Raw genomic sequence first — 22,718 nt, forward strand, 5'->3', positions numbered from 1 at the left:
ATTATACTCTCCGTTCCAAATTGCTCGTCCCTTAAACTATTTTGGGATGTTCCAAATTATTTGTCCTCTTTGAAAATTCAAAACAAAATGCATTCAATCTTCCCAAATAGTCCATTTAACAAGAACAATGATTTCATTCAAAAGTTGAAATATAAAGGCATTATTAGAAAAACATATCTATTTAAGTGTGAATGCATTTATTGCATGTTTCCTTAAAATTGAAATTCTCATTAGGGACCAGCAATTTGGAATAGTCCACATAGCTCAAAGTGGTGTGCGTTTAGAAACTCCCAAGATTTTTAAAAATTTTGGTTGGTCTTCTACCTCACTTTCCGATAGATGTAAAGTGTTATTTCGGGAACCATAAATGGACATACATGTATCATGGTAAGAGCGGCCGTAGTAGATGGTAACTACAGTAAGTTTTTGTCGTAAATAAACTGGCAATTTTTTTGCGAGAAAATCACAAAACCATCTTGTTTTTAGCAAATTTACCCTACTTTTGTAAGTAATTTGATCAAATGGTTGTGATTTGGGGCATTGACGCCCGAAAAACACTATGGGGCATCATGAAAAGTTTTCAATCCTTGCTAGGGCTACAAGCAAGCCAAGCTTTAGGTTGCTCGAGCCTAGCTCTCAAGAGAAGAGGTCGAGCTCAGCTCGAAACTTTATATCTCGGCTCGAGCTTTGTTTGCTTGAGCTCGGTTTATCGTTCAAGTGGGAAACCACTTTAAGAAGTTGAGGCCTGCTGCTGAACTCATAGAGAATACTGTGTACCAGGTTAAACTTTGAATCTGGGACTAAATCGACTGAGGAACTTTCATTTGCCTTTACTTTCGCTTGTCCCACATCAAAAAAACCCAAAGACCCACCACGCATTCCTTTCGCTATAAATGCTCTCACCGCCCTCTCTTGTGCGCTGATTGGGCTTGCACCAGCATCTAACTGATGCCAGCTGTACACATCATATTAAATATAGTAGTCATGGCTTGGCTCCTCATTCGAGCCGAGCTCTAAGTAGCTCGAGCTTGGCTTGTCTTCCAAACGAGCTGAGAAATCTGGCTCGAGCTCGCTCATTTATACACCACCGAGCATGAACGAGCCCACGAGCAGCTTGGCTGATTTGAAGCCCTAATCCGTGCCCATTTTGAGAATGCTAGGAAAATCCCATAATATAAATAACATCAGAGTTGAGCCTCGCACACACTTGAGGTTCAAAGAAAGTTCAACTGGTCCCAATTTAAACAACCTTTTAAGCTACCAGTGAGAATTTGCTGACACTGAAATGGTTAACCTTAATAGCTAAGAGGTGCAACGTTCAACCATTCATTCCATCAAACACGTTTTGGTGGAACATATTGGACACGCTCATCTTCACAAAGATTCTGCAAAATAATGCAGATATCAACCCAGATCAGTTTCCATATTGCATCAAACAATATTAAAAGAAAAATTATAACAGAATTTAAAGAAAATTTGTGTAATCAAGCATGTTTCGTCTCACATTAGCTAGGGATAAGCTTAGTTCTGTGAGTGCTTTGTCCTTACACTCTTATGCTATGTGCCAAAAAGTATTGAGATCAATCCAGGCTGTTGCCTGTTGTGAGTCCCGGAGAAGACCATCACTAATATTGTGCACTGTCAAGATATGCTTTGGCGTTCACAAGCAGTTTGTTTATACTTCTAGGTGCATATATTCCTAAAAAATATCCGTTACAGTAGCAAGAAAAATTGGGTCATTCCCTCTACAGCCACCAACAAAGGACAGAAACTGAACAGAATGAATCCATGTCTTCAAACAAAGCCTCTGAAAGTTGAATTGTTACATGAGCCATCAAAAATTTGCCAGTTCATAATTGTAATCGGTGAAGGTAAGTAAGAAAAATTCACAGAACAACATAATAATGCCACCTGAAGGAACAAATTTCTTAAATAGCAGTAAGTGCGAAAATGCAAACCTGAAGATCCTCTGGAAGTGCCTCTGAGACTGCAAGCGTGTAACAACCAGGGGCAAATCTTCCTGCAAAAGGTTTCATCTAAAGTCAAAGTCAACCCATAAATTTCCTCAGAAATAAACAATCTAAGGGCTCTGGAAAACATAATACTAATCATTAAGTATATCAGAAATAGCTTCACGTCTTCCATACAATAAATAGAGACTGGCCACTTTCATCAAGTGCACGGTTTTGAGATGATCATTATTTTTCTAAACTTCCAGTTTTTTCGAGTGGGTTATCTCATCTCCAAGAGTTTTCTCCCTTCCCCACATCCTCTCGCCCACTCATAAAGATAAGAATGAATAGAAACAGCAGCACCTGCAATAATAGAAAGGGTAAAAACCGTAGATTGGTAAACCCCCCTTAAACTATAACCCGTTTTGGACTTTGCCTCTTAAATGTTTTAACACTCGACTTTAACCCCCTTTGACTATAGATTGCAATCGGGTGGATGCTTTAATGGAAGTATCAGTTACAGTTACTTTTTTGGTATTCAATAATTCCTACCATTGTCTTCTTCAAGCCCATTCAATCTCTTTCTCCCTCACGCAGACACTAAGCCACCACCAGCTCTCAACCCCAACTCAGTGTGCTAAAAGTTGCTAGGGCTAGTCGGCCGGCTAGGCATGGGCACCGCCTAGCATTTAGGCTGATTAATCGGTGCCTAGAGATTAATTGGTTTTTCATTTCTTTCATTTTTTCAAAAATATTCTCCTCCCCCCTCGTGTTTTGATTAAGTAGAACAAAATATTATTTCATTTTATTTCACAACAAACAGAACCTAGATACAAACAGAGCCAACGTACACATAATTTCACTTTATTTTCCAGCAAACAAAGGGAAAAAAAAAAAACACAGAGCCTACATGCAAACAGAGACGCGCAGCAGAGAGAGGGAGAGACGGACGACAGAGAAAGAGACCACACAGAGAGATGAGAGAGGAGGAGGAGCTTACCATCTGTCCTTTTCAGCAGCAGAGGAGACGAGGGGATCAATTAGATTTAGATTTGGGTGTGTTCTACTAACTAAAATAAGTACTTATTTTTCAAGTACTTATTGTAAAGCAAGAAATAAGTACTTAAACAATAAGAACCTTGCTGAACGGAGCCTTAGATCATTAACACTGTATAGTGCATATGTATATATTATATTAAAACTACCCTAAAAATCTAATAGTATATTACCACAACATTTAACCCCTTAGATTTGCAAATTTGCGTACTTTTCTGCCAATTAATCCCGCCTAGCCACCTAATTCTTGTAGGGAGGTATTCCCAAATAGACACAATTAGTACCCGAGCACGTGGTACAAGGAACACATGATAAATAAAACGTATCACACCACCGATGAGAGTGGCGGTCGGCAATAAGGATAGATGACATGAGAGGTCATTGGAGTAAGCAGTTCGGCAACGAGATGGCTGAACAGAGGAAGAACTCTTGTAAATACTGCCTTAAGTGATAAAGCGGTAGGAATATTCCAAAAGGTACCAGTACAGTTGTACTCCGTAAAAGAATAGGATCCCGCGAATAAAGGATCTGCATGAATCTCCTAATGAAAGTAGGATGTTCGGCTAGTTATGGAAAGAAGTCCTAAAAGGACTAAAGAAGTGATTTGAGAAGGGAACGAGAATCCGGAGTATCCTGAGTTTCCTATATGAGATAGGAAACCTAGGGCAACAAGGATGCTTGGGCAGCAAGCATACGTATATCTATAAATACGAGGTAAACCTAGAAGAAAGAGGTACTCAATACACTGCAATTATACGGTTTTCCTATTGATAATTAGGGTTTTTCTGTACGTGATACTAACTTTGCCATCGGAGGGCCTTTGCCGACGAGATGCATAGGTGGGCTTACCCTTGTCCGTTTTGCAGATTAGGGTTCCGGCATGAAGCTAGGGTTCCGGTAAAGAGGCACGTGAAGCCGTTCCACCAACGTGCTTCTACTAGCACCAAGCAATTTTTGTCCACCTGTAATTCAAAGGTTAATCTTGCCTAGCCGCACAATCCAATTAGTCACCAATTGTTCCCAGATTCCTACCTAGCAGCCGCCTAATCGTCTCGCGGCCTAATTCAACGCTTATGCCCCTAGATGAGGCGGCCAATTTTTCAAGCACTGCCCCCACTACCTCCAATTCATCCAATTTCCTCCTTATGGGAGCACCTTATATTCACTATAGATAATCTTCCAAAACATAGGCGCTGAATGGGTGCTCTGTTAAGAGAAGTCCCACATCTCTTGGGTAGCAAAGAAATATGAATAATATAAGCGTAAGGGCACCCTCACTTCATGAGCTAGCTTTTGGGGTGAGTTCTACCAAGACTGTGTAACATGGTATCAGAGCCGGGTATGCCAAAGATGGGTAGGGTGCGTGTCCCTGACCTGCATGCTGCAGGTGTGGCCGAGTGAGCACGCTGGGCATGAGGGAGGGTGTTAAGCGAAGTCCCACATCGCTTGGGTACCAAAGAAATATGAAGAATATAAGCGTGAGGGCGCCCTTACTTCAATAGCTAGCTTTAGGATAGCTAGCTTTAGGGGTGAATTCTACCCAAGACCGTGTAACACATGTTTGAGAGATGGAGAGTCAGTGGTGCTTTTGTTCATTTGTTGTCTGGTTGCACAGGATCTTTGGAATGTGGTTCTTGCTTCGTGGGGTATGTCGTGGGTTTTCTCTGCACGAGTGGTGGAGAATATTCAAGAATGGCATGGGGCTAGTCGGCTAGAGTGGGTAGAAGTAGACATAAGCTATGGATCTTGATCCCACTGTACTTCATGTGGTTAATTTGGAGAGAGTAATTGAAGATATTTTGACGGGGATGATAAGCCTTTGTTCAAAATAAAGAGTTCTTTTTCTTTCTACTTTGTTTAGTTGGGAGTCGAGGGAGTGCAACCTTCCATTGGATCAATTATTTGACATGTTAAATATTTTTGGACTCTTCAATTCCATCCTCTATCAAATATGAGAAGGGTGAGATGTGGATGTCCAGAAATATAAACAAAGACAATGTCATCTTTTGAAATAGCTTCTTTTTTTTTGGGTTTAGTTCCATTTTTATAGACAAAAGATTGGTTTGTTTTGTAGTTGTCTCAGCAACACACCTAGAAATTAGAGACGTACTATGTGCACAACTAACACATGACGAAATGCTTTGTCCCACTTCACAGTTGGACAAGCACATAGTGAATAACTATTGAATTGCTGAACAGATATTACTATATTAGGCTTCGGAAAAGGAAAGGTTATGCATCAAATCATAAGCAAAGACCGTTTTGGCAGAAAAGAAACCAACCACAGTCCACGGTAGTAAGAATGCTACTTTGTAAAATACAGCTGCTTGTTCTATTATTATTACGAATCAACCATACTGCACAATTTGTTTCTGATAGTCATTTCCGCCCAAAGGTGCCCTACGAGGGCTGGTCACCGGGGATGAAGTCAACTTGCTTTTGATTGAGCATGAAAGTCTGCCATTTTGATGAATGGGAGTGATTCTCTTCTCCGATGTCATATGCTTAATGCATTGAAGTTGTACGGTGTTTTCCATGAAGCGCTGGCACTATAAGGTCGGTTACTTTTTTGAGGGAAGCTTGTGAAGAAACAAATTTATCCCCACCCTAGATTAAGCTATAGTATTGGGCTATGTTACATGGACTTAGGCAGTGTTCTAAATAACGGAATTCCTCGACGAGTACTCGTTACTCGGTGCCTGGTCGAGGCGACTAAGGGCAAGTCAGCGGGCATTAGTCGGCCAGACGATTAATCAAGCATTAGTCTGCGAGTAATTGGTGAGTCGGGATAACTCGATGAGTCAAAAAGTCGGGAAAAAATTGGGAAAAAACAAAAAAATAGGGGTAGAATACAGCATATGCTAATTTCAGGGGGCTTTAGTGTAATTTTAGGGTTAGTTTTATACTTACCCTAAATCGATATGTTCCTCCTCTTCTACGACTGCTGTTCCTCTTCGACGACGACTGGTAAGCTTCTCTCTCTCTCTCTCTCTCTCTCTACTTGTGTTGTACAATTAATATCAAGATCTTTTGAACCCAATAGCTGGCAGTGTTCTAAAAGGCGGCCTAGGCAGCGGGTTGCCGCCAAGATTTTCCCCTAGGCGGTTTGTTTAGGCACTTGGCGGGGCTGGGCAGCTAGGGGCTGGGCAGACCTAGGGTATAGAAACTCCAAAAAAATAATAATAATAATTGCAAGGCGGCGTCTAGGCGGCCTAGGCGCTAGGCAGTGGGTTGCCGCCCGACTAGCTCCTAGCGCCTAGCGCCTTTTAGAACACTGATAGTTGTTGTAGTTTAGATTTTGATGTACACAAGATGTCTGCAAATCTCCATGAGAAATTATAGCAAGAGTTGACAAAATCCACTTAACAAAGGATTTGGTTTATTATTATTGTTAATATACTGTTATAGATGTATAATGTGTTAGGGTTTACTTCTATAGTGTTACTGTATTAAAGTGTTAGGGTTTACTTCTATAGTATTACTGTGTTACTATGTTAGTGTTATGGGTTTACTTCTATAGGGTTATTGTGTTATTGTGTTTTTTCCTTCCTGTTTCTTCCATGTCAAGCTTGTTTGGGAGAGAGTTCCTTCTCTTATTGATTCTTTCCTTAAAAGGAATTTTGTCCATTTTCTTCTTTCCTCGGGATTCAACGGCAAAAAGTCGACATGAGGCACAATTAGAGTCGACGGACTCTTCTATTCTAGTCTCCCAGGTGACAACACACACAATTACGTCTTCCCGCTCCGCCCGCAGAGCTTGCTGCCTCTCCTCCAAACCCTCTATGCGCTCTCTGGTAACCCGAATGTGCGCTTCTTTCCTTGCAGGATCCATTGTTCTAACACTTCTCAAAAGGAAGTTTAGCACTCTACGGTGCTCTTGAATTTCATTTTGTAGTTGCTCCACTTCGGTAGCAATTGCAAAAAGCCAAAAATATTAGAAGCCAGTATTAGAAGTCTCCACTATTAATCAATATTCTAAATGAAGTATTTAATTTTGTCATTTGGGGAAAAATAAAAAAAATCCGAGTAATTGCTAGGCGCCGAGTACTCGGCCTTGAAGGTGGGAGGTGGTCAATCGCTCACCTAACACCTAGCGAGTTTTAGAACATTGGACTCAGGTATGTGTGTCGAGTGCAGGTATGTTTCCAAGCATCGGACCATAGTTGTCACGAGCGAAAAGTGCACCGAGGCGCAAAGTCCTGTTGGGCTTGAGGCGAGAGGCGAGCCTTTTTGAAGCGAGGCGCACATATGCGGAAAAAAATAGAAAAAAATAGCACACACTAATATTTCAAGCAATAAGCACTAAGCCAATGAGTTTACCATCCAAAAGATACATAAAAATATTAATGAAATGTCAAATAGCTACCGATCTCGTATAGAGACAAACTAAAACGTCAAAATCAATAAAAGACAAGCATCCAAGTACTTTTCCTAGTTGCACTTCAATCATCCTAAGGAGGATATAGTTTACTAATCATCGTCCATATCAACACCAAGAAAATCGTCATCATCTTCTTCTTCTTCACCAACGGATTTGTATCCCTCGTCATCTTCCTCTTCTTCCGTCTCTTCGGAACCTGCCTTTTCTTCATCTACCAAATCAATTGGATTGGATGTGGCACTCCTTGCTCATGCTCTTGACGTTGTAACTCTAGTTACATTGGAACTCTCTAACGCTCCAGAAGCTCTAGCAACATCACCCCACGTTAAACTATCATCACCAAACACCTGCTCATTATCTTCATCAGATTCTCCATCCATCCTCCCACGCAACCACTCATTGCTTTCATCAACATTTGTCAAAGAAATGGGATCAATTGTATCTAGCATATTATAGCGACGTTTTAGTGCCCTGTTATACTTGACAAACACCAAGTCATTGAGGCGTTTTTCCTGGAGCCTATTTCTTTTTTTGCTATGGAGCTGCAAGAATCAAAAGAACTTCCATTTTATACAAGGAGGTGAAAACAATTAATAGTTGTATATGTTATTTGACGTAGATACTTACATGTTCAAATACACTCCAATTCCGTTCACAACCGGAAGAACTACATGTAAGGCTAAGAACTCTTATCGCAAACTTTTGCAAATTAGGCGTCGTAGAACCATATGCAACCCACCAATCAGCTATGCATTTGAAATTTTGAACTAATTAGCCATCAAGTTATGGTAAAAATAAATTATGAATAGAATATACCGTGGAATTGTAAATTACCTGGTGCCCTTGTATTTCTTTGCCTAATTGCTAGTGGCAGTCCAAAAAGTCCCTCAGCTTTCATGTAAACAGTCATCTCAGAAGTGATTTTATTTTGTATCTCTTCATCTGCAATCAACTTTGTTATGCAATCGTAAATCCCTGTCATAACCTCAACATCTTGCTCAACTTGTGGGTTTGAGTAAAAGAACTCCGGATTCAAAAAATGTCCCGCAGCATGCAAAGGACGATGCAATTCGATTGCCCACCTATTGTCAATAATAGCATAGATGTCTTGATATTTTTCAACCTTTTCACCAAATGATTTGGCTATGGCTTCTTTTGCCCTATCCATAGCCTCATAGATGTATCCCATGGGAGGCTTTCTCTCGGTATCAACCAATCTCAACACCTTCACAAGAGGACCAGAGACCTTAAGAGCATAGACAATATTATTCCAAAAAGAAGCCATCATAACATATCTTGCCACTTCTTTGCCTAACTGCTCCTTTGCCCATTTGCTAGATGTCCATTCTTCTGAAATGAACATCTTCCTCAAATTGTTCTTTTGTTGATGAATCCTAGATAAAGTGAGGAAAGCAGTTGCGAATCTTATTTTTGCATGCCTCACCATTTCCTTTTCTCCGGTAAATCGCCTGATTCGCCTCATCATATTAATTACGCCTGGACGGGCATAAATATAACCATTAAACCTAATGGCCTTTTCAAAAACCGCCTTAAGATGTGGTATCTTGAAAATATCTTCCAACATCAAGTCAATGCAATGGGCCGCACATGGTGTCCAATAAAGATTGGTCGCTTTCTTTGCAAAAACTTTCCTATTAGATGTTGAAACAAAAAAGAAAGTATTACTATAAAGTACAATCTACAAATGTTTAACACTTAGTATGAAATATAATAGATAAAATTCTTATCAGCCGATACATTAGCCGAGGCACTATCTGTGACAATTTGGACTACATTGGGTTCACCGACGAGTTCCACATACTTGTCAAAAAGTTCAAACAACCTTTTTCCATCCTTAGAATAGCTTGAGGTATCGATGGACTCGATAAACATTGTGCCCTTTGGACAATTCACCAAAATATTGATTAAGCTCCTCTGATTCCTATCATTCCATCCATCCACCATTATAGAGCATATCCATATTTCACCCAATCCTCTTTGTGATCCTTCATCAAAGTATTTACATTAATCACCTCCTTCTTCAAATAGGTGACCCGTGTCTCATGGTAACTTGGTGGTTTCATGCCCGGGCCATATTGCCCAATAGATTCAATCGCGGGCCCAAAACTCGGATATTTAACTGCATTAAAAGCAATACCGGCATCATACATCCACCTTGCGAATCTCGTTACCGCACGATCTCTTAATTCTTTCTTGTATGGGTCATTCGCATCAATTGTTGGTTGTTTCCCTTTCCTATTTTTCACCACAACATCTGGATTAGGTGTGAAGAATACATCTATAGGCCCTTTAGTCTTCGGCTTTTTTGGCATAGGTTAGAAACGGAGCCTTGACTGCTTCCAACGGATTTACCTCCAGCAGATTTACCTCGCCCAATGGCCCTAACCGGAATCTCCATAACATCATCTTCATCATCATCCTCCATACCATAACCATAATCATCAATATCCGGTATCATTTGCATTTGCTCTTTCAATGTTTTCTTTTTTCCCATATACTCTTGAATCTCTAGTATTACCTCGGGTGGGCATCTTGGACAACCTGACACGTCCCTATAACCTCCCGCAAGGTGTTTTTTTGCCCGAAAAACCCCGCCATTTGTTATTTTGCCACAAAAATTACACTTAAATTTATTAGTGTTCGCGGGATCTACCAAACTGTGATACTTCCATGGAGGATCAGTTCTATTCGTAGTTTTTTCGCTTGACATCTAAAAGTAAAAAAAAAAAGTTCAATTTACATTAGGTAAACCCCTGACATTGGTAAAAATCAACCACAAATACATACGTATTTCTTATTTTTATCGGGAAAAAACAGCCATCTGTTTTCTATTCTCCTATTTTTATTTTTTCCTTTCTCTGTCATATACTAATAGCATATATATATATATAAACAGAGATCCGGCTATATATATATATATATATATATATATATATATATATATATATATATATATATATATATATATATATATATTAGAATAGATATACGTATGAGAAGAGAGAGACAGAGAGAGAAGAGAGGGGAGAATACCTCTGGTTCTGGTCAGGAGAGAGACGAGAGACAAAGAGATGGACGAAGCAGGTAGCAGAGACAGAGAGATCGAAGACAGCAGCAGCGAGAGATCGACGACAGCAGCAGTGAGAGATCGTCGGCAGTTCATCGGCTGTGAGAGGTCGTCGGCAGTGAGAGAAGAGAGATCGAGAGATCGAGAGCAGTGAGAGATGAGAGATCAAGTGAGAGAGGCGAGAGATCGACTGAGAAAGGATCTCAGCTGCAACCCTTTTGTGTTTTTTTTTGTTTCAAATCTAACGGTGGGGGTTAGATCTTCAAAATCCTAGGGCTGAGATTAAATTTTAAAAGAAGCGCGCTTTTCATGCGCCTCTCGCCTTGTCGCCTTTTATCGCCTCCTGTGCCTAAGCTGCGCCTTATTGAAGCCACTGCGCCTGGGCTACCCCAAGGTGCAATACGTGCGCCTCGCCTCGCCTGGCGCACTTTTTACAACTATGCATCGGACGCGTCTAATTCACATCTCCAGGAGATGGGGACATGGCAATTCATATTCCTCAATATGAAACGTTTGTTTTCAAGGGAAATGGTTTTTACTAGGTGGGTTAGGGCATTTCATGCATGTTATGGGAGTTTTATGCACAGTGTTCTAAATGGCGCTTGGAGGTAGTCGGGCGGCGACCACCTCCAAGCGCCTAGGCGCTGCCGAGGAGTTTGGCGGTTTTTGTTTTTTTTTTGGTATTTTTTTGATATTTTTCATGTTTTTAGTGTATATTATGGTATTAATATATACTAAAAGGACTTTTTTGTAATTTACCATAACACACACATATATATAATACTATATACATATTCAGTACACCATTTTCAGATCTAGAGAGGATCGAGAAACCCACCATCGTCGGTTCGCCTGCTTCACGCCGATCGTCGTCGCCGGTCACCGATTGTCGTCCGTTATGTCTCGTCTCTCTCTCTCTCTCATCTCTATCTCTATCTCTATCTCTATCTCTGTCGCGTCTCTTTCTGCTCTCTCCCTCCTCTCTCTCTTTCTGCTCTCTCCCTCTGTCTCTCGTCTCTCACGCTATCGTATCTTAATCTCTATCTCTGTCACGTCTTTCTCCCTCTCTCGTCGTCTCTCTTTCTGCTCTCCCTCTCTCTCGTCTCTCGTCTCTCACGCTATCGTTTTGCCGCCAAAGTCCGTCAAGGGTCCCTGGCCGCCGAACAAAACGCCAAGGGGGGTAGTCGTGGCGCTGACCCACCGCCTAGCGCCTAGGCGCCGCCTAGGCCGCCATTTAGAACACTGTTTATGCAAAGTTCATTATAAGTTCAAATTAAAAAGCTTGTTTTCTAGGTGAGTGTCCAACTAAATATAGCGGACATGGATCCCATGCCTATGTCGAATGTGCAACATGGGTACTTTATAGTTTTAGATGAGTCCATGTAACATAGGTATTGAGTAATCGGATATGTTTTTGTCCTGCCAAAAATAGATTCAGCCTCCAGTATTTCCAATTATGAAGTTCTAGTCCTTGGTGGCGTCGAAGGTGTTCTAAATTATTCAAAGCCGCCAAACAAACACTATTTGGCCTCTAGTTGTTTCTTATCCCTCTTCTTAGATGGGTTGGAAACAACCGGTAGCAATATATTTAGCTTTCATGTAGCTGTTTGGCGGAGGTATGTTCTTTCTTTCATTTCTTTTGTTTTCCTCCTCGGGTATGCCCATACTAGGCTGTATATTTGGTTAGCGTTTTTTCTATTTCAAGCTGATTTACCCACATACACACACACACACAAAACACTATTTGGCAATTGGCACTACCAAAGAATATTCAGTCGCATCAATCCATCCACTTACATTATCCTCAACTATCATGCAAACATATTTGGCGAGTGCCTACTCCCGAGAATGAAGTTTTATCTTCAGCTACTAGGCCATGACAGTTTGCCCACAGCTTGTTTTTTGAAATCTGAGACAAGTTAATCCTGACCAAATGTTTACTATGCTCTAACCACGAAGAGACTTTACATGATTTCTCTTCCAGATATCTAGCTTTGAGCTTTTTTTCTTCTTTTTTTATCGGTAAATCAAGCTTTGATCTTCTTTGAGATTCTTCACCCTTCTGTCAAGGGTCAAATAGTAACTAAAATTCGGTAAATGTGGATTGAGGCTTTGTTAAAAAACAAAGAATTCATGCTCCTAAAACCAAGACCAATATTCAGCTTGATTTGGATCAACAAGAAAACTTGTCCTCATGCTAAGAGTGGAAATTCAAAGCTCTGTTCAATAATTAAGTGGGAGCGTAAATCTCGACGTCAATGTGTCGTCCGACAGAAATCCAGGTATAGAAGATTGGTGGCAATTCAGAGCCTGTCAAACCAGTTTTCTGCAAGCCAGCCCCACGGATATTACAACTAAGAATGTGGTAGAGGTCTGGGCTGCCAAGCATGCTTTACGACTGGCCGCCCAAGAGGGTTATCAGAATTTGGTTATTGAGTCTTATTCCTTGCAAACACCAAATGTTATTTGGACGCAGGGAATGGGCAGGAGAATGAACAACCAGCGTCTGCAAGACTGCCTCCACCTTCTAAATAGCTTAAGCTCAGTTATGGTTTCTTTTGCATACGGAGAACTTAACCAAATAGCAATATTTTGACTCAACATGAAGCTACTTTCTTTCAAAAGGAATGCCAATCACATGAAGTCCCTTCTCTTCAGAATAGCCATCTACTTAGGGATATGATGGGTCCACGTTTGTCAAGTTGGCTAAAAATGTATCGTACGTCCTTTTGCTTAATACGAGCCATGGTAAACGTCCAAAATGGGAAAACATTATTTCATCCCCAAAATCTAAGTATAGTGAGCCATACTAAACACCCTTTTCCAGTAACACCTGCCCTTCAACTTCAAAATCAAACCAATAATATAGAGTCTCTATAAAGTATAAGGCATGCTGAGTATCATCCCTGGAACAGATGAATGTCCTTCATTTAATGACCAATAGATAGAAGACCTCACATTGGATCTTTCAGAGTTTAGGCTTCAATCTTCCGTGGAAATCAAACAACCTCTATTGCTCATATCTAGTCACTGCTAAGGAGGGGTATGTTCCATCTTGTCTTTTCAATAGAGTTTCTAAACTAGCCACTACCTTGTGACCTTGTCCTAATTCAATGGACCCCACCCATGTTAATATATAACCCTAAATGTTAGCCACCACATGCATATCAATATGCACCACAACACACGAATGTCCTGAACGTGTCCGCACTCCAAATGGTCTTGGAGACATACATTCTTGTCAACATACAACCCCTGAATATAATGATGTTCCTATTCTAGATATTCATTGGGAAAAGAAAGAGGCAAAAGGAAAGAAGGTGTGTTCAACGAAGAAGAACACAAGGAACCAATTTAACACAATGTCCTTGCTTTGCCCACCACACACAGCAATAAATTTAACTTATTAACCTTCAATTACTGTTACAGTTAAGACCAAGAGACAATCCTTGAATTCAGTGACTTTCTGCATTAAAGGCTAAATAAACAAGAGGTTCATAATGTAAACCAGAGCCCAAAACGGAGAAAATTATGATCAAGACTAGCTCGCTCATTCGGCAAATACAGCATAAATGAATCATAGTGTAAGTGGTAAACCCTAGATGCTTCCAAGATAACCACACAAAAATAGGAGGTAAAAAGCTACACATACCAATACGAAGCCACCGAGCAGCCCAACTTCTGCTTGGATCCATGACTGAGATAATCCTGCAGAAACAACTCACCAAAAATTTATACTAAGGTAGAAGGTAATTATTTATGAGATCATGAAAGACCCAAAACTAAAGACGATGACAGTACAAGAAATTACAAGGGCTAGTGATATTATGTAGAAAGATGTTATTACCCGTTAAAATTAGGAGTGGTGCAATCGACAACACGCTCATGATCTTCATCCATCTTAAAGAAAGGGCAGTTCTCGCATCCTGATTCCCTAAACTGTTTATCACACAGCCAATTGAATTAGTATTCAAAGCGTAAATTCCAAATCCGTGAATAAAACCCAAATATAACTGTCTTTTGACAAGTTTTTTTTTTTTCTTGCTTTTGGTCATAGTTTTTTTTAAACTGATTTTTAGACTGTGTTCGCCTAGAGACAATGATTGATCTAAAACATATAAGGGGAATATAAAAAATTTAGAAAACACTGAACAAAAATACCAAGAGAATGTTAGGAAGAAATTAAGAAACAGCAACACAAAACAAGCCTAAAAGAAAGAAACAAGTAGATGCAGAGAAAACTAATCCATCGAGTATGAAATTTACAGAAGCATATATAAAAGTACACACACACGCATATATATATATATATATATATAGAGAGAGAGAGAGAGAGAGAGAGAGAGAGAGAGAGAGACCTGGTCGTAGGTCTTGACAAGTCTGCAGCGGAGGCATGCCCTAAGCTCATGACCGAAGCTCGTTGGTATCTGCGCTGCTGCTGCGCTTCGCATTTTTCTCTCTTTTCTCTCTTTTCTCTCTCCTGGTATCAAAGACTGCTGTGAAGGGCGACCGGGAACAGATATAGGAGACAGGATCACACTGCTGAAAACCTGTGCGATGTGGGGAGGGTTTTCGACTTTTAAATTTAAAACATAAAAAAATTGTGCAATTCAATGGCTGAAAAACCTATTATTACAAATGCACTCTCCGTTTCGGAACGTAAAATTAATACTTATTTTTTAAAAAATCAATTTCAAGCTAAAAAATGATGGGTTTATTGAAATCTAAAAATATGTAATATGAATCTTGTTTGAAAAATCTCATCGAGATCTTTAATACGGTGCAAAAAAAATCAAAAAATTATTTTTCATTTACATTATTTTTTAGTTTGAAAATGTGAAATAAGTACTTATTTTTTAAGAACGGCCTCTGGAACGGGCGGAAAGGAAGGGAAAATGAAAGAAGGGGCCGATTCCGGAGACCACCAAACAAACACCCCATTTCAGCCCTCCATTTCAAGGGCTTAGATTAAATCCCACCACATCCTTAAAACCTGACTACGCCTTCCCCCATCTACTACTCTCACGTCCCTTTTTCTCCCTTCCCGTTCTACACTTATGCTTCTGCACGAGACACCCCTCCACCTCCTTCCATTCTGACCGATGAGCTCTGACCAACGAGCCCCAGCCGTCGATGACCCACCACCTCTCTCTCTCTCTCTCTCTCTCTCTCTCTCTCTCTCTCACGTCAGAGAGACCCACCCCTCGCTGCCCGACCTCTCCATCTCCCTCCACTTCGACCGACGAGCCCAGCCGCCGCCGACGCTCTCCCTCTTTCCATGGTGTACTATTGGAATCAAACGGTTTTATTCTTCAATTCCTTCACATTCATGATCGGTAAAATGTTTAGTTGTATTTGCCTAACTGATTGGAACCCAGTGGATTTAGGATTGTTGAAAAAGGTTTGGACCGATTTTTGTGGGTCCTATTGTTCTGATTCTAGGGTTTATACTATAATGTCTGAATTGTGTTTCTTGGGTTCATACATTAGCTCATTTTGAGAACCTCGGGCATTTCCCCAAAAGTGCTCAAATTTGGATACTTCGAAAAAAGAAAATAGAGTAAAAGTCGTAATTTTTTAGCTATCCGATTCTTTTTCGTCGAGATGAACCAACAATCTACAAAAGTTTGACGTTGCAAAAAAAAATTTGAATAAGGTCATTGCATCAATATCACCCTTTTTTGGATTTTCTTAACTTAACCTGGTCTTGATTTCTTTTGTCGACATTGTCTATGTCTACTTGTTCTTTTTTTGGAAAAAGGTCTTGTAACGACCCTGATTTTTGGTAAATAAAAATTTCGCTAAATATTTAAATTTTATTTTAATTACTTGGATTGCTTTTGAAATTTCTTTTTAATTTCTAATAATCCGTCATAATTAGATTTGAGACTTATAAAATTATATCTTTTCGCACCAAACAATCTAGTCATTTTCTAAAGACAAGTATGCTTATAAAAGCACTTGTATATTTTCCTAATGAGTAAAATAAAATCTTTAAATTATATTTCTTGACTAGAAATCCTACTTGGCAAGTAAAATTAGCTTCCAACCAATTGGTTAGAAAAACCTAGTTACCAATTCACTTAGTTACTTTCTCCTAACCCTAAATGAACCTTTTAACCTTTACCCATTGGTTAATAAACGTTAGAAAAACTTTTATCCCTTGGATAATCCTAGACCTATAGCCCTAAGTCTAAAGTTCCCACCAAAGTCAACTTTCTAGATTTTCTAAGTACCCATATATGATTATATATAAATATATGTACTACTTAGGAATCCTAGACCATATTATTATATTAGATTTTCTAAGTAATATCTATTATTATATTTCTAAGGAATCCTAGACTATACTTATAACCTTTGCCCATTGGACAATAAAAGTTAGGAAAATGTTTATCCATTGGACAATAGAAAATCTAGATTTTCCACCAAAGGTATCATCCTAGATTGTTTTAAGTACATATATAAGATTATATATAGCCCTATGTACTTCATAGATTATTATAAGCATGCTTAAAGGACTTATAGTCATTTTTAGGTATTATTCAAGTATATATTATCTCACCTCTTTAACCACTGGTCAATAAATGCTAGGGAAAACTTTACCCCTTGGGTAATAAGGTTAGTTTACCAACAAGTACTAGGATTTTATTAAATAATCACTTCTTAGATTTTTCATGTGATTATATCTTTAAAAATATGTATATGTACCTTATAAATCTATTGCCCTAGATTTTCTAAAGATATTGTACTTTTATATAATAGTGTAATAGGAACATGTGCTTATTAAATTAGTTTATTAGGAAATATTGAACTTATAATTTTTTATTGGATACTTGGAAATCTTAGTAAATTACATAGTACATTATGTACTTCTTTATTTATATATATACTCACACCTAGTACTAGAGAGAGAGAGAGAGAGAGAGGAGCCGAGAGAGGGAGAAGGAGAGAGAGCGAGAAGAGAGAGAAAAGTAAGGGAGAGATTTGAAGTGTACCTTGTCTTGATCTTCCATAATCTTCTTACACCCTTACATTCTATGGTTATACACTTCTCCAAGCAAAATCTATCTCCCATTGTCCTTATATGTTCTTTTAATCACTAAATCTTTGTACAAACCCTACTTTCTTCCACAAGATCTTTCCAAACCAACCCTAGAAGTACTAAATCTAGCCATACAAGCCTGGAACTAGGTGGGAGATGTACAAGCAACCCTTAACCTAACCTATCAAGCTTTCAATCAAGCTTGACAAGTGAAAAAAATCAAAGAGAGAGAGAGAGAGAGAGATTTCGGGTGGGAGAGGGAGAGAGGAGAGCCTTGGCCTATAAATAGCAAGCTCGCCCAAGTCATTTCACACACCTTCACTCCTTGCTCCAACTTCTCTATAGAAATTCTATGTTCCAAAGTTCAAGTTTCTTTAAGTTCTTGAAGTTCTTGAGAGCTACCACTAAACCACCTCCAAAAACCACCCCTAGATCTCTAAAGTAGCCTAGTTTAGTTAGCAAAGTTCTTTCTAGGAAGAGAAAATTCATCTCTCTTCCTTTTGAAGCACTTCAAAGCCGTTACGCCGCCGATTCACAAAACCGACGACCTATTCTCAAAACCGACCAACCGCCAAGAAGAAAGGTAGAGTCCCTTGTCCACTAACTCAACATATAGCGTAGAACCGTATGTTGGAAAGTATAACGTAGAATCTTCTTATCCCCTATCTCTAAGTATAAGTAGAATGTCCTTACTCTCTAGTTCTAAGTATAATGTAGATTATCCTTAAACCGCTTTTCCTTAGTATATAAGGTTATCTATCACTTATAATGTTTGGAATGCATGATAGTTAACAAACTTATTTTTGCTAATGGAAGTATGAGCATGTCGGAATAATTGATTTATACTCTAATAAATATATGTTGTATTGAACTTCCCACAAAGGAAGAAAGAACGATTTTCGAAAGATAAAACTTTATCGTTTGATAGAAGTATTCGTATTTTGATCTTTAGAATGGTTATAAGCATGTATACATGAATTGCTTGCATTACTTGTCTTGTTGTAAAGCATAAGTGATTTTCACTCCAAAGGCGTCAGTACCTGTGGCGTTATGCTTTAAGTGGTGATTTGAGCATGATTAGTAATATAGAGTTGGATGATCTTGCTAGTTTAGTTTCAAGATTACAACGAATGATTTATGATTACGTATGTGAATAGTCCTACCGCGAAGTCATTGCATGAAAACGAGACACAGAAATTGAGAAAGTAGAAACATGACACATAGGGTATGGTTAATGGAATGATGTGATTTTTAAAAGAGAAATGTTTTGGAAACAGCAATGTGGCCGAACTTGGTAGCCCATTGTGAGGAGTGCGTGTAAAGTATTTTTGAAAAACCAAATGGGAACCCGGAGCGGCGGAACCGAGGGTTTTGAATTGTGGATTGGTTATCCATGGAGAGGAGCCAATGCCAAATTCAATGTTTTTGTGTGCCAATAGGAACCCGGCGCAGCAGAACCATTGTGAGGATACTCGGGAGACCAGCGTGGCGGAACTGAGGTTGGGTGTGTTAAAAACGATTTTGAAAACGTTGATATGGTTATGAAATGTGGAAATTGGTGACACGGTCTATGAGGAGTCGCGTAGGAGAAACCTGAAAAATCATGGACACCAATGTTAGTTGAATAGTGAATGCGGATGTGTCATTGTTAACTGTTTTGTCGAATATGTATGAACTATGTGCAAAGCATTGAATTTATGATCGTTTGCTCGTAAGTTAAGGGCTAATGGGTATGGGTTACTCTATTGAGCTTTTGTAGCTCACGGTGTTACCTTTGGTGACCCTGACATATTATATTGGTGGCGACGCTGGTATAATATGTCAGATCTTATTGATGAATAGGGTGAACTTTACACCTTGGAAGCCGAGGAGCCGACCAGGATGGAGGAACAGGCGGCGCAGTAGATAGGAACCCTAGTTCCCTCCCTTATTTGAATAAAAGTACTCTTTTGAGATCTATGTTGTAATATTGAGCCAGACTCTATTTAGATTCTCAATGAAATTTCCTATTTAACGTTCCCAAAATTCGGAGCGTTACAAGTCTTGTTATCCAATTGTGGTTAGTTACTAATCTTATTTTTTTTAATTGTCAATTTTATTCAATAGGCTTTGAAGAGGACGCGGAAGGCTCAAATAGTGACCAAGAGGATGGCTCAAATTGCTCCGAATGATCTTGGAGTACTTTGGCTTGTTGGCTTTGTTTTGTAATGATCTATTCTTAGGTTAAGTGAAAGTTCTTTGTATGGATCAATTTTTGAGATGGAATCGAATGTAAGAATGATTGAATCTTTAAACTTGTATACATAAGAGAGAGAAGATGAATGAGAGAACTTGTTTTTTTCGTGCAGGAAGTTGAGGAAGTTAAAATTGAAATTGCAGATGACACTTGTTTTGTGGGTTATTGTATCAAACTCAAACTATGTACACCAAGAGTTTTGTTCATAGAATACTTGTTATGTTCATAGAGTATGCACAATTATGTTCATAGAATAGTAGCTACTACTCCTTGATGAGAATAGCAAATTGAGAGAACGTGCTTGTTTAGGTATTAGTGTGCCAGAGCCTGTGGCAAGTTAGAAAAATCAACATATTTAGTTATTAGTGTCCTTGTGTCGTGTCCGTTCACAAAGGAAGGTTTTGAAATAATTTCGACAGAGTATCCCCTATTTTTGGACCTAGCGCGACGTCTCGCATCTCAATCAATACAACAAAATAACAACAGGAACCACATCAGCAAAAATTTGGATTCACAAACACCATTGGAACAGTAACAGCCAAACAGGAATTCAAAAGGGGCATCTATATTTTCACCCATTCATTACTAATGGTAGCATGACATTACTAATGCTAGCATCACCTTTTAGTCCACAGAAAAGAGAAGAAATCATACTATTGATACATGGCTTCGAAAAAGAGAAAACTTCCACTAAACTTCCATTACATAGCTCTAACATAGATACAATTAAGATAATTCATTTTCTGTTGATCTCTAATCTGTTACATCCAAGAGTACATTACAACCAGATGGATTGAGATAATTCATTTTTGAAGAGTTGCATGAGGAAATTGTCCTCATATGAATTGATGTCCTCTTTTGCTTGCAGCATCTTTAAACAGCCTCTTCGCTTTTTTTTATCTGAACAGCTTCTTTGCTTGCTACAGTAACTTCACCTTTTCTTTACTATTTCTTGGTCGTAGTCATGTCCGCTTTAACTTCTCCTGCATGCTCAAGAAACTGGTTTTTCAGAAGTCCAACTATATCAGGAAGCCTTTATACAACAGTAATGTGGCAAGCCTCTGTATTTGTATAGATAAGGATGTACTTGGAAATGAGGGTTTACTGAACCAACACGGAGTTATTGAGCAAGTAGATATTTTCAAGTTCTTCACTTCTAGTTTAGAATGGCAAGAAGTCTTAAAGTTGTAAAAATAAATTTTGTTGGACACTTTGGGCCAGCTTCAATTATGGGGAATAAGTGGTCTCCCTTCATATGATAAAGAATTCACGACAACACAAGCAGATGACCGCTTAAAACAACTGTAGAACTTGAGTAGTAAGTGACCGGGCATCAGCTACCAATGGAACAAAGATGGCAATGCAAGATGCCATTGGACTTGAAAACGACAAAGAAAAGTACGAGGGTACCATCGACAAATGACTTTATTGAGAAGCAAAACACTGAAAATGGGAGAATACACTGAAACAGAAGCAAAACACAACCCAAAATGATCAAACAAGATAGGTGACAATATCCCCTTAAAGCTCTTAGCATAAGCCTTTGTAAAGTGGGATGAACGATGAACATAACAAAATGTAGCATGTAAAACTCCATTATGCCACTTAAGCAAGACTTGGACACAAGTTACTAAATCATTACAATCAAACCATCATATTTCACCTTTCTTGAATGGAAAAACACTACATCAATACAAAAATTGGAGCCTATAAAAAGAACATGACACACAATCCTCATACCCCAATATCATGCTCAGGTTGGATGTACTTGAAATAGAAAAGCAGCTGTCATTGATTTGTCCTCCCACAAGCTTCTCCCAGACTCCAATGAATGAATTTGTTTCACATATCTATTTTTATGCTCAAATTTCCCACACACCGAAGTTTATACAGATTACTTCAGATTTTAACTTAGACAAATTCAAGCCTCCTTACTCCAGCTATATGATCTTTTGAACCATTAACAGTTATTACCCACCCACTAAGGATAGAATATAGGACTCAAAACAACAAAGCCTCAAATCCAACCCACTAAAAGCAATCTGCCCAAGGAGGGCTACCTAGTCTACTCTAATGCTAGGCTAGGTGATTCCTCTCTATCAATGATTGAAGCAACATCCACAGAGAGAGAGCTCACTATACCACTAGTTCTAGAATCCTCTCTCATTGCCAGTACGACTAATCAAAATGATTGGGCCATAATCCCTTAAATCTTGTGAAGGCGTTAAGTCTAAGAAAATCAGAAGAATGCCAGAAAGGTTTCCTGCCCCCTTTCTCATTACCCAGCTTTCTTGAGTTGAACCTCCTTGCCTTCTTGTCTTCGGTAGGTATGGAGTTTAGGGCATAACGGGACAGCTACTCGTATTTGGCTGCGTACTGGGTGACGGTCAGTGTTCCTGCTTCAGATTCAGGAACTCCTACTCCTTGGCTAGGCGAAGAGGCGTGGGAAAGTACTTATCGAGAAACAGGGTTTCGAACTCGGCAAAGGTCATGGTGGCTATGGCATGGGTTGCTTCCATCAGGTCCCACCAATAACGAGCTTCTCCTTTCAATTGGTATGTGGCCAAGGCCACCCGGTCTTCGTCCTGGGTAATTCCTAAGGTTCTGAGGATCATTTTGACTTCATTTAGCCATGTCTCGGCTATGACGGGGTTGGTGTCGCCGTGAAAGGTTGGGGGTCGGCGTTTGCAGAACTCGTTCATTGCTTGAGTTCGGGTCATGGGTCCGTCGTTGTGGTTTTGGTTTTGGCGAGTGGCATTCAAGGCGGTTATGAATGCTTGCATGATCTGGGCTAGGTTAGGGTTTGCGTTTGAGGATTCTCCGGTTTCGTATCCTAATCCACTGCGTCGGTTTACCATCTACAAGGGGAAATCTAAAGGGGGAGGTTTTAGTCTACCTTAACAATTTTCTTTTTGCAAATGGTAATCCCTTCTAAGGTTTCAAGTATATCAAGTAGTATG

The 22,718-nt window shown here is 39.4% G+C and overlaps 2 protein-coding genes across 4 annotated transcripts; both read right to left on the reverse strand.

The window, feature by feature from the left end:
• Positions 1 to 1,154: 1,154 nt before the first annotated feature.
• LOC131310870 (transcription elongation factor SPT4 homolog 2) lies at positions 1,155 to 15,071 on the reverse strand. Of its 3 annotated transcripts, none has more exons than XM_058338116.1 (5): positions 14,836 to 15,071; positions 14,325 to 14,416; positions 14,130 to 14,185; positions 1,959 to 2,020; positions 1,155 to 1,385 (listed from the first exon to the last, which is right to left on the reverse strand). In XM_058338116.1, exons 1-5 carry the CDS (start codon positions 14,926 to 14,928, stop codon positions 1,335 to 1,337), a joined length of 354 nt encoding a protein of 117 aa, XP_058194099.1. In that variant the 5' UTR covers positions 14,929 to 15,071; the 3' UTR covers positions 1,155 to 1,334. The 3 variants fall into 3 exon arrangements, with proteins under 3 accessions (XP_058194099.1, XP_058194100.1, XP_058194098.1); XM_058338117.1 differs by having other exon boundaries at positions 1,959 to 2,036; positions 14,836 to 15,044; XM_058338115.1 differs by lacking the exons at positions 1,155 to 1,385; positions 1,959 to 2,020 and having other exon boundaries at positions 13,466 to 14,185; positions 14,836 to 15,051.
• LOC131310869 (uncharacterized) lies at positions 5,995 to 9,546 on the reverse strand. Its single transcript, XM_058338114.1, has 3 exons — positions 8,224 to 9,546; positions 8,017 to 8,135; positions 5,995 to 7,931 (listed from the first exon to the last, which is right to left on the reverse strand). Exons 1-3 carry the CDS (start codon positions 8,972 to 8,974, stop codon positions 7,638 to 7,640), a joined length of 1,164 nt encoding a protein of 387 aa, XP_058194097.1. The 5' UTR covers positions 8,975 to 9,546; the 3' UTR covers positions 5,995 to 7,637.
• Positions 15,072 to 22,718: the final 7,647 nt, after the last annotated feature.

This window comes from Rhododendron vialii, chromosome 12a, assembly GCF_030253575.1.
Source record: "Rhododendron vialii isolate Sample 1 chromosome 12a, ASM3025357v1".
Classification (NCBI taxonomy): Eukaryota; Viridiplantae; Streptophyta; class Magnoliopsida; order Ericales; family Ericaceae; genus Rhododendron; species Rhododendron vialii.

Excerpts from the sequence above, each read along its gene's own strand:
- LOC131310869 (XM_058338114.1), bottom strand. The coding sequence starts at position 8,974 with ATGTTGGAAGATATTTTCAAGATACCACATCTTAAGGCGGTTTTTGAA. Across the intron at positions 8,136-8,223 it reads AAGAAATACAAGGGCACCAG|CTGATTGGTGGGTTGCATAT; the intron begins GTAATTTACAAT and ends TCAAATGCATAG. Across the intron at positions 7,932-8,016 it reads ATTGGAGTGTATTTGAACAT|CTCCATAGCAAAAAAAGAAA; the intron begins GTAAGTATCTAC and ends TGATTCTTGCAG.
- LOC131310870 (XM_058338115.1), bottom strand. The coding sequence starts at position 14,928 with ATGCGAAGCGCAGCAGCAGCGCAGATACCAACGAGCTTCGGTCATGAG. Across the intron at positions 14,417-14,835 it reads TTGTCAAGACCTACGACCAG|TTTAGGGAATCAGGATGCGA; the intron begins GTCTCTCTCTCT and ends TGTGATAAACAG. Across the intron at positions 14,186-14,324 it reads ACCACTCCTAATTTTAACGG|GATTATCTCAGTCATGGATC; the intron begins GTAATAACATCT and ends TTGTTTCTGCAG.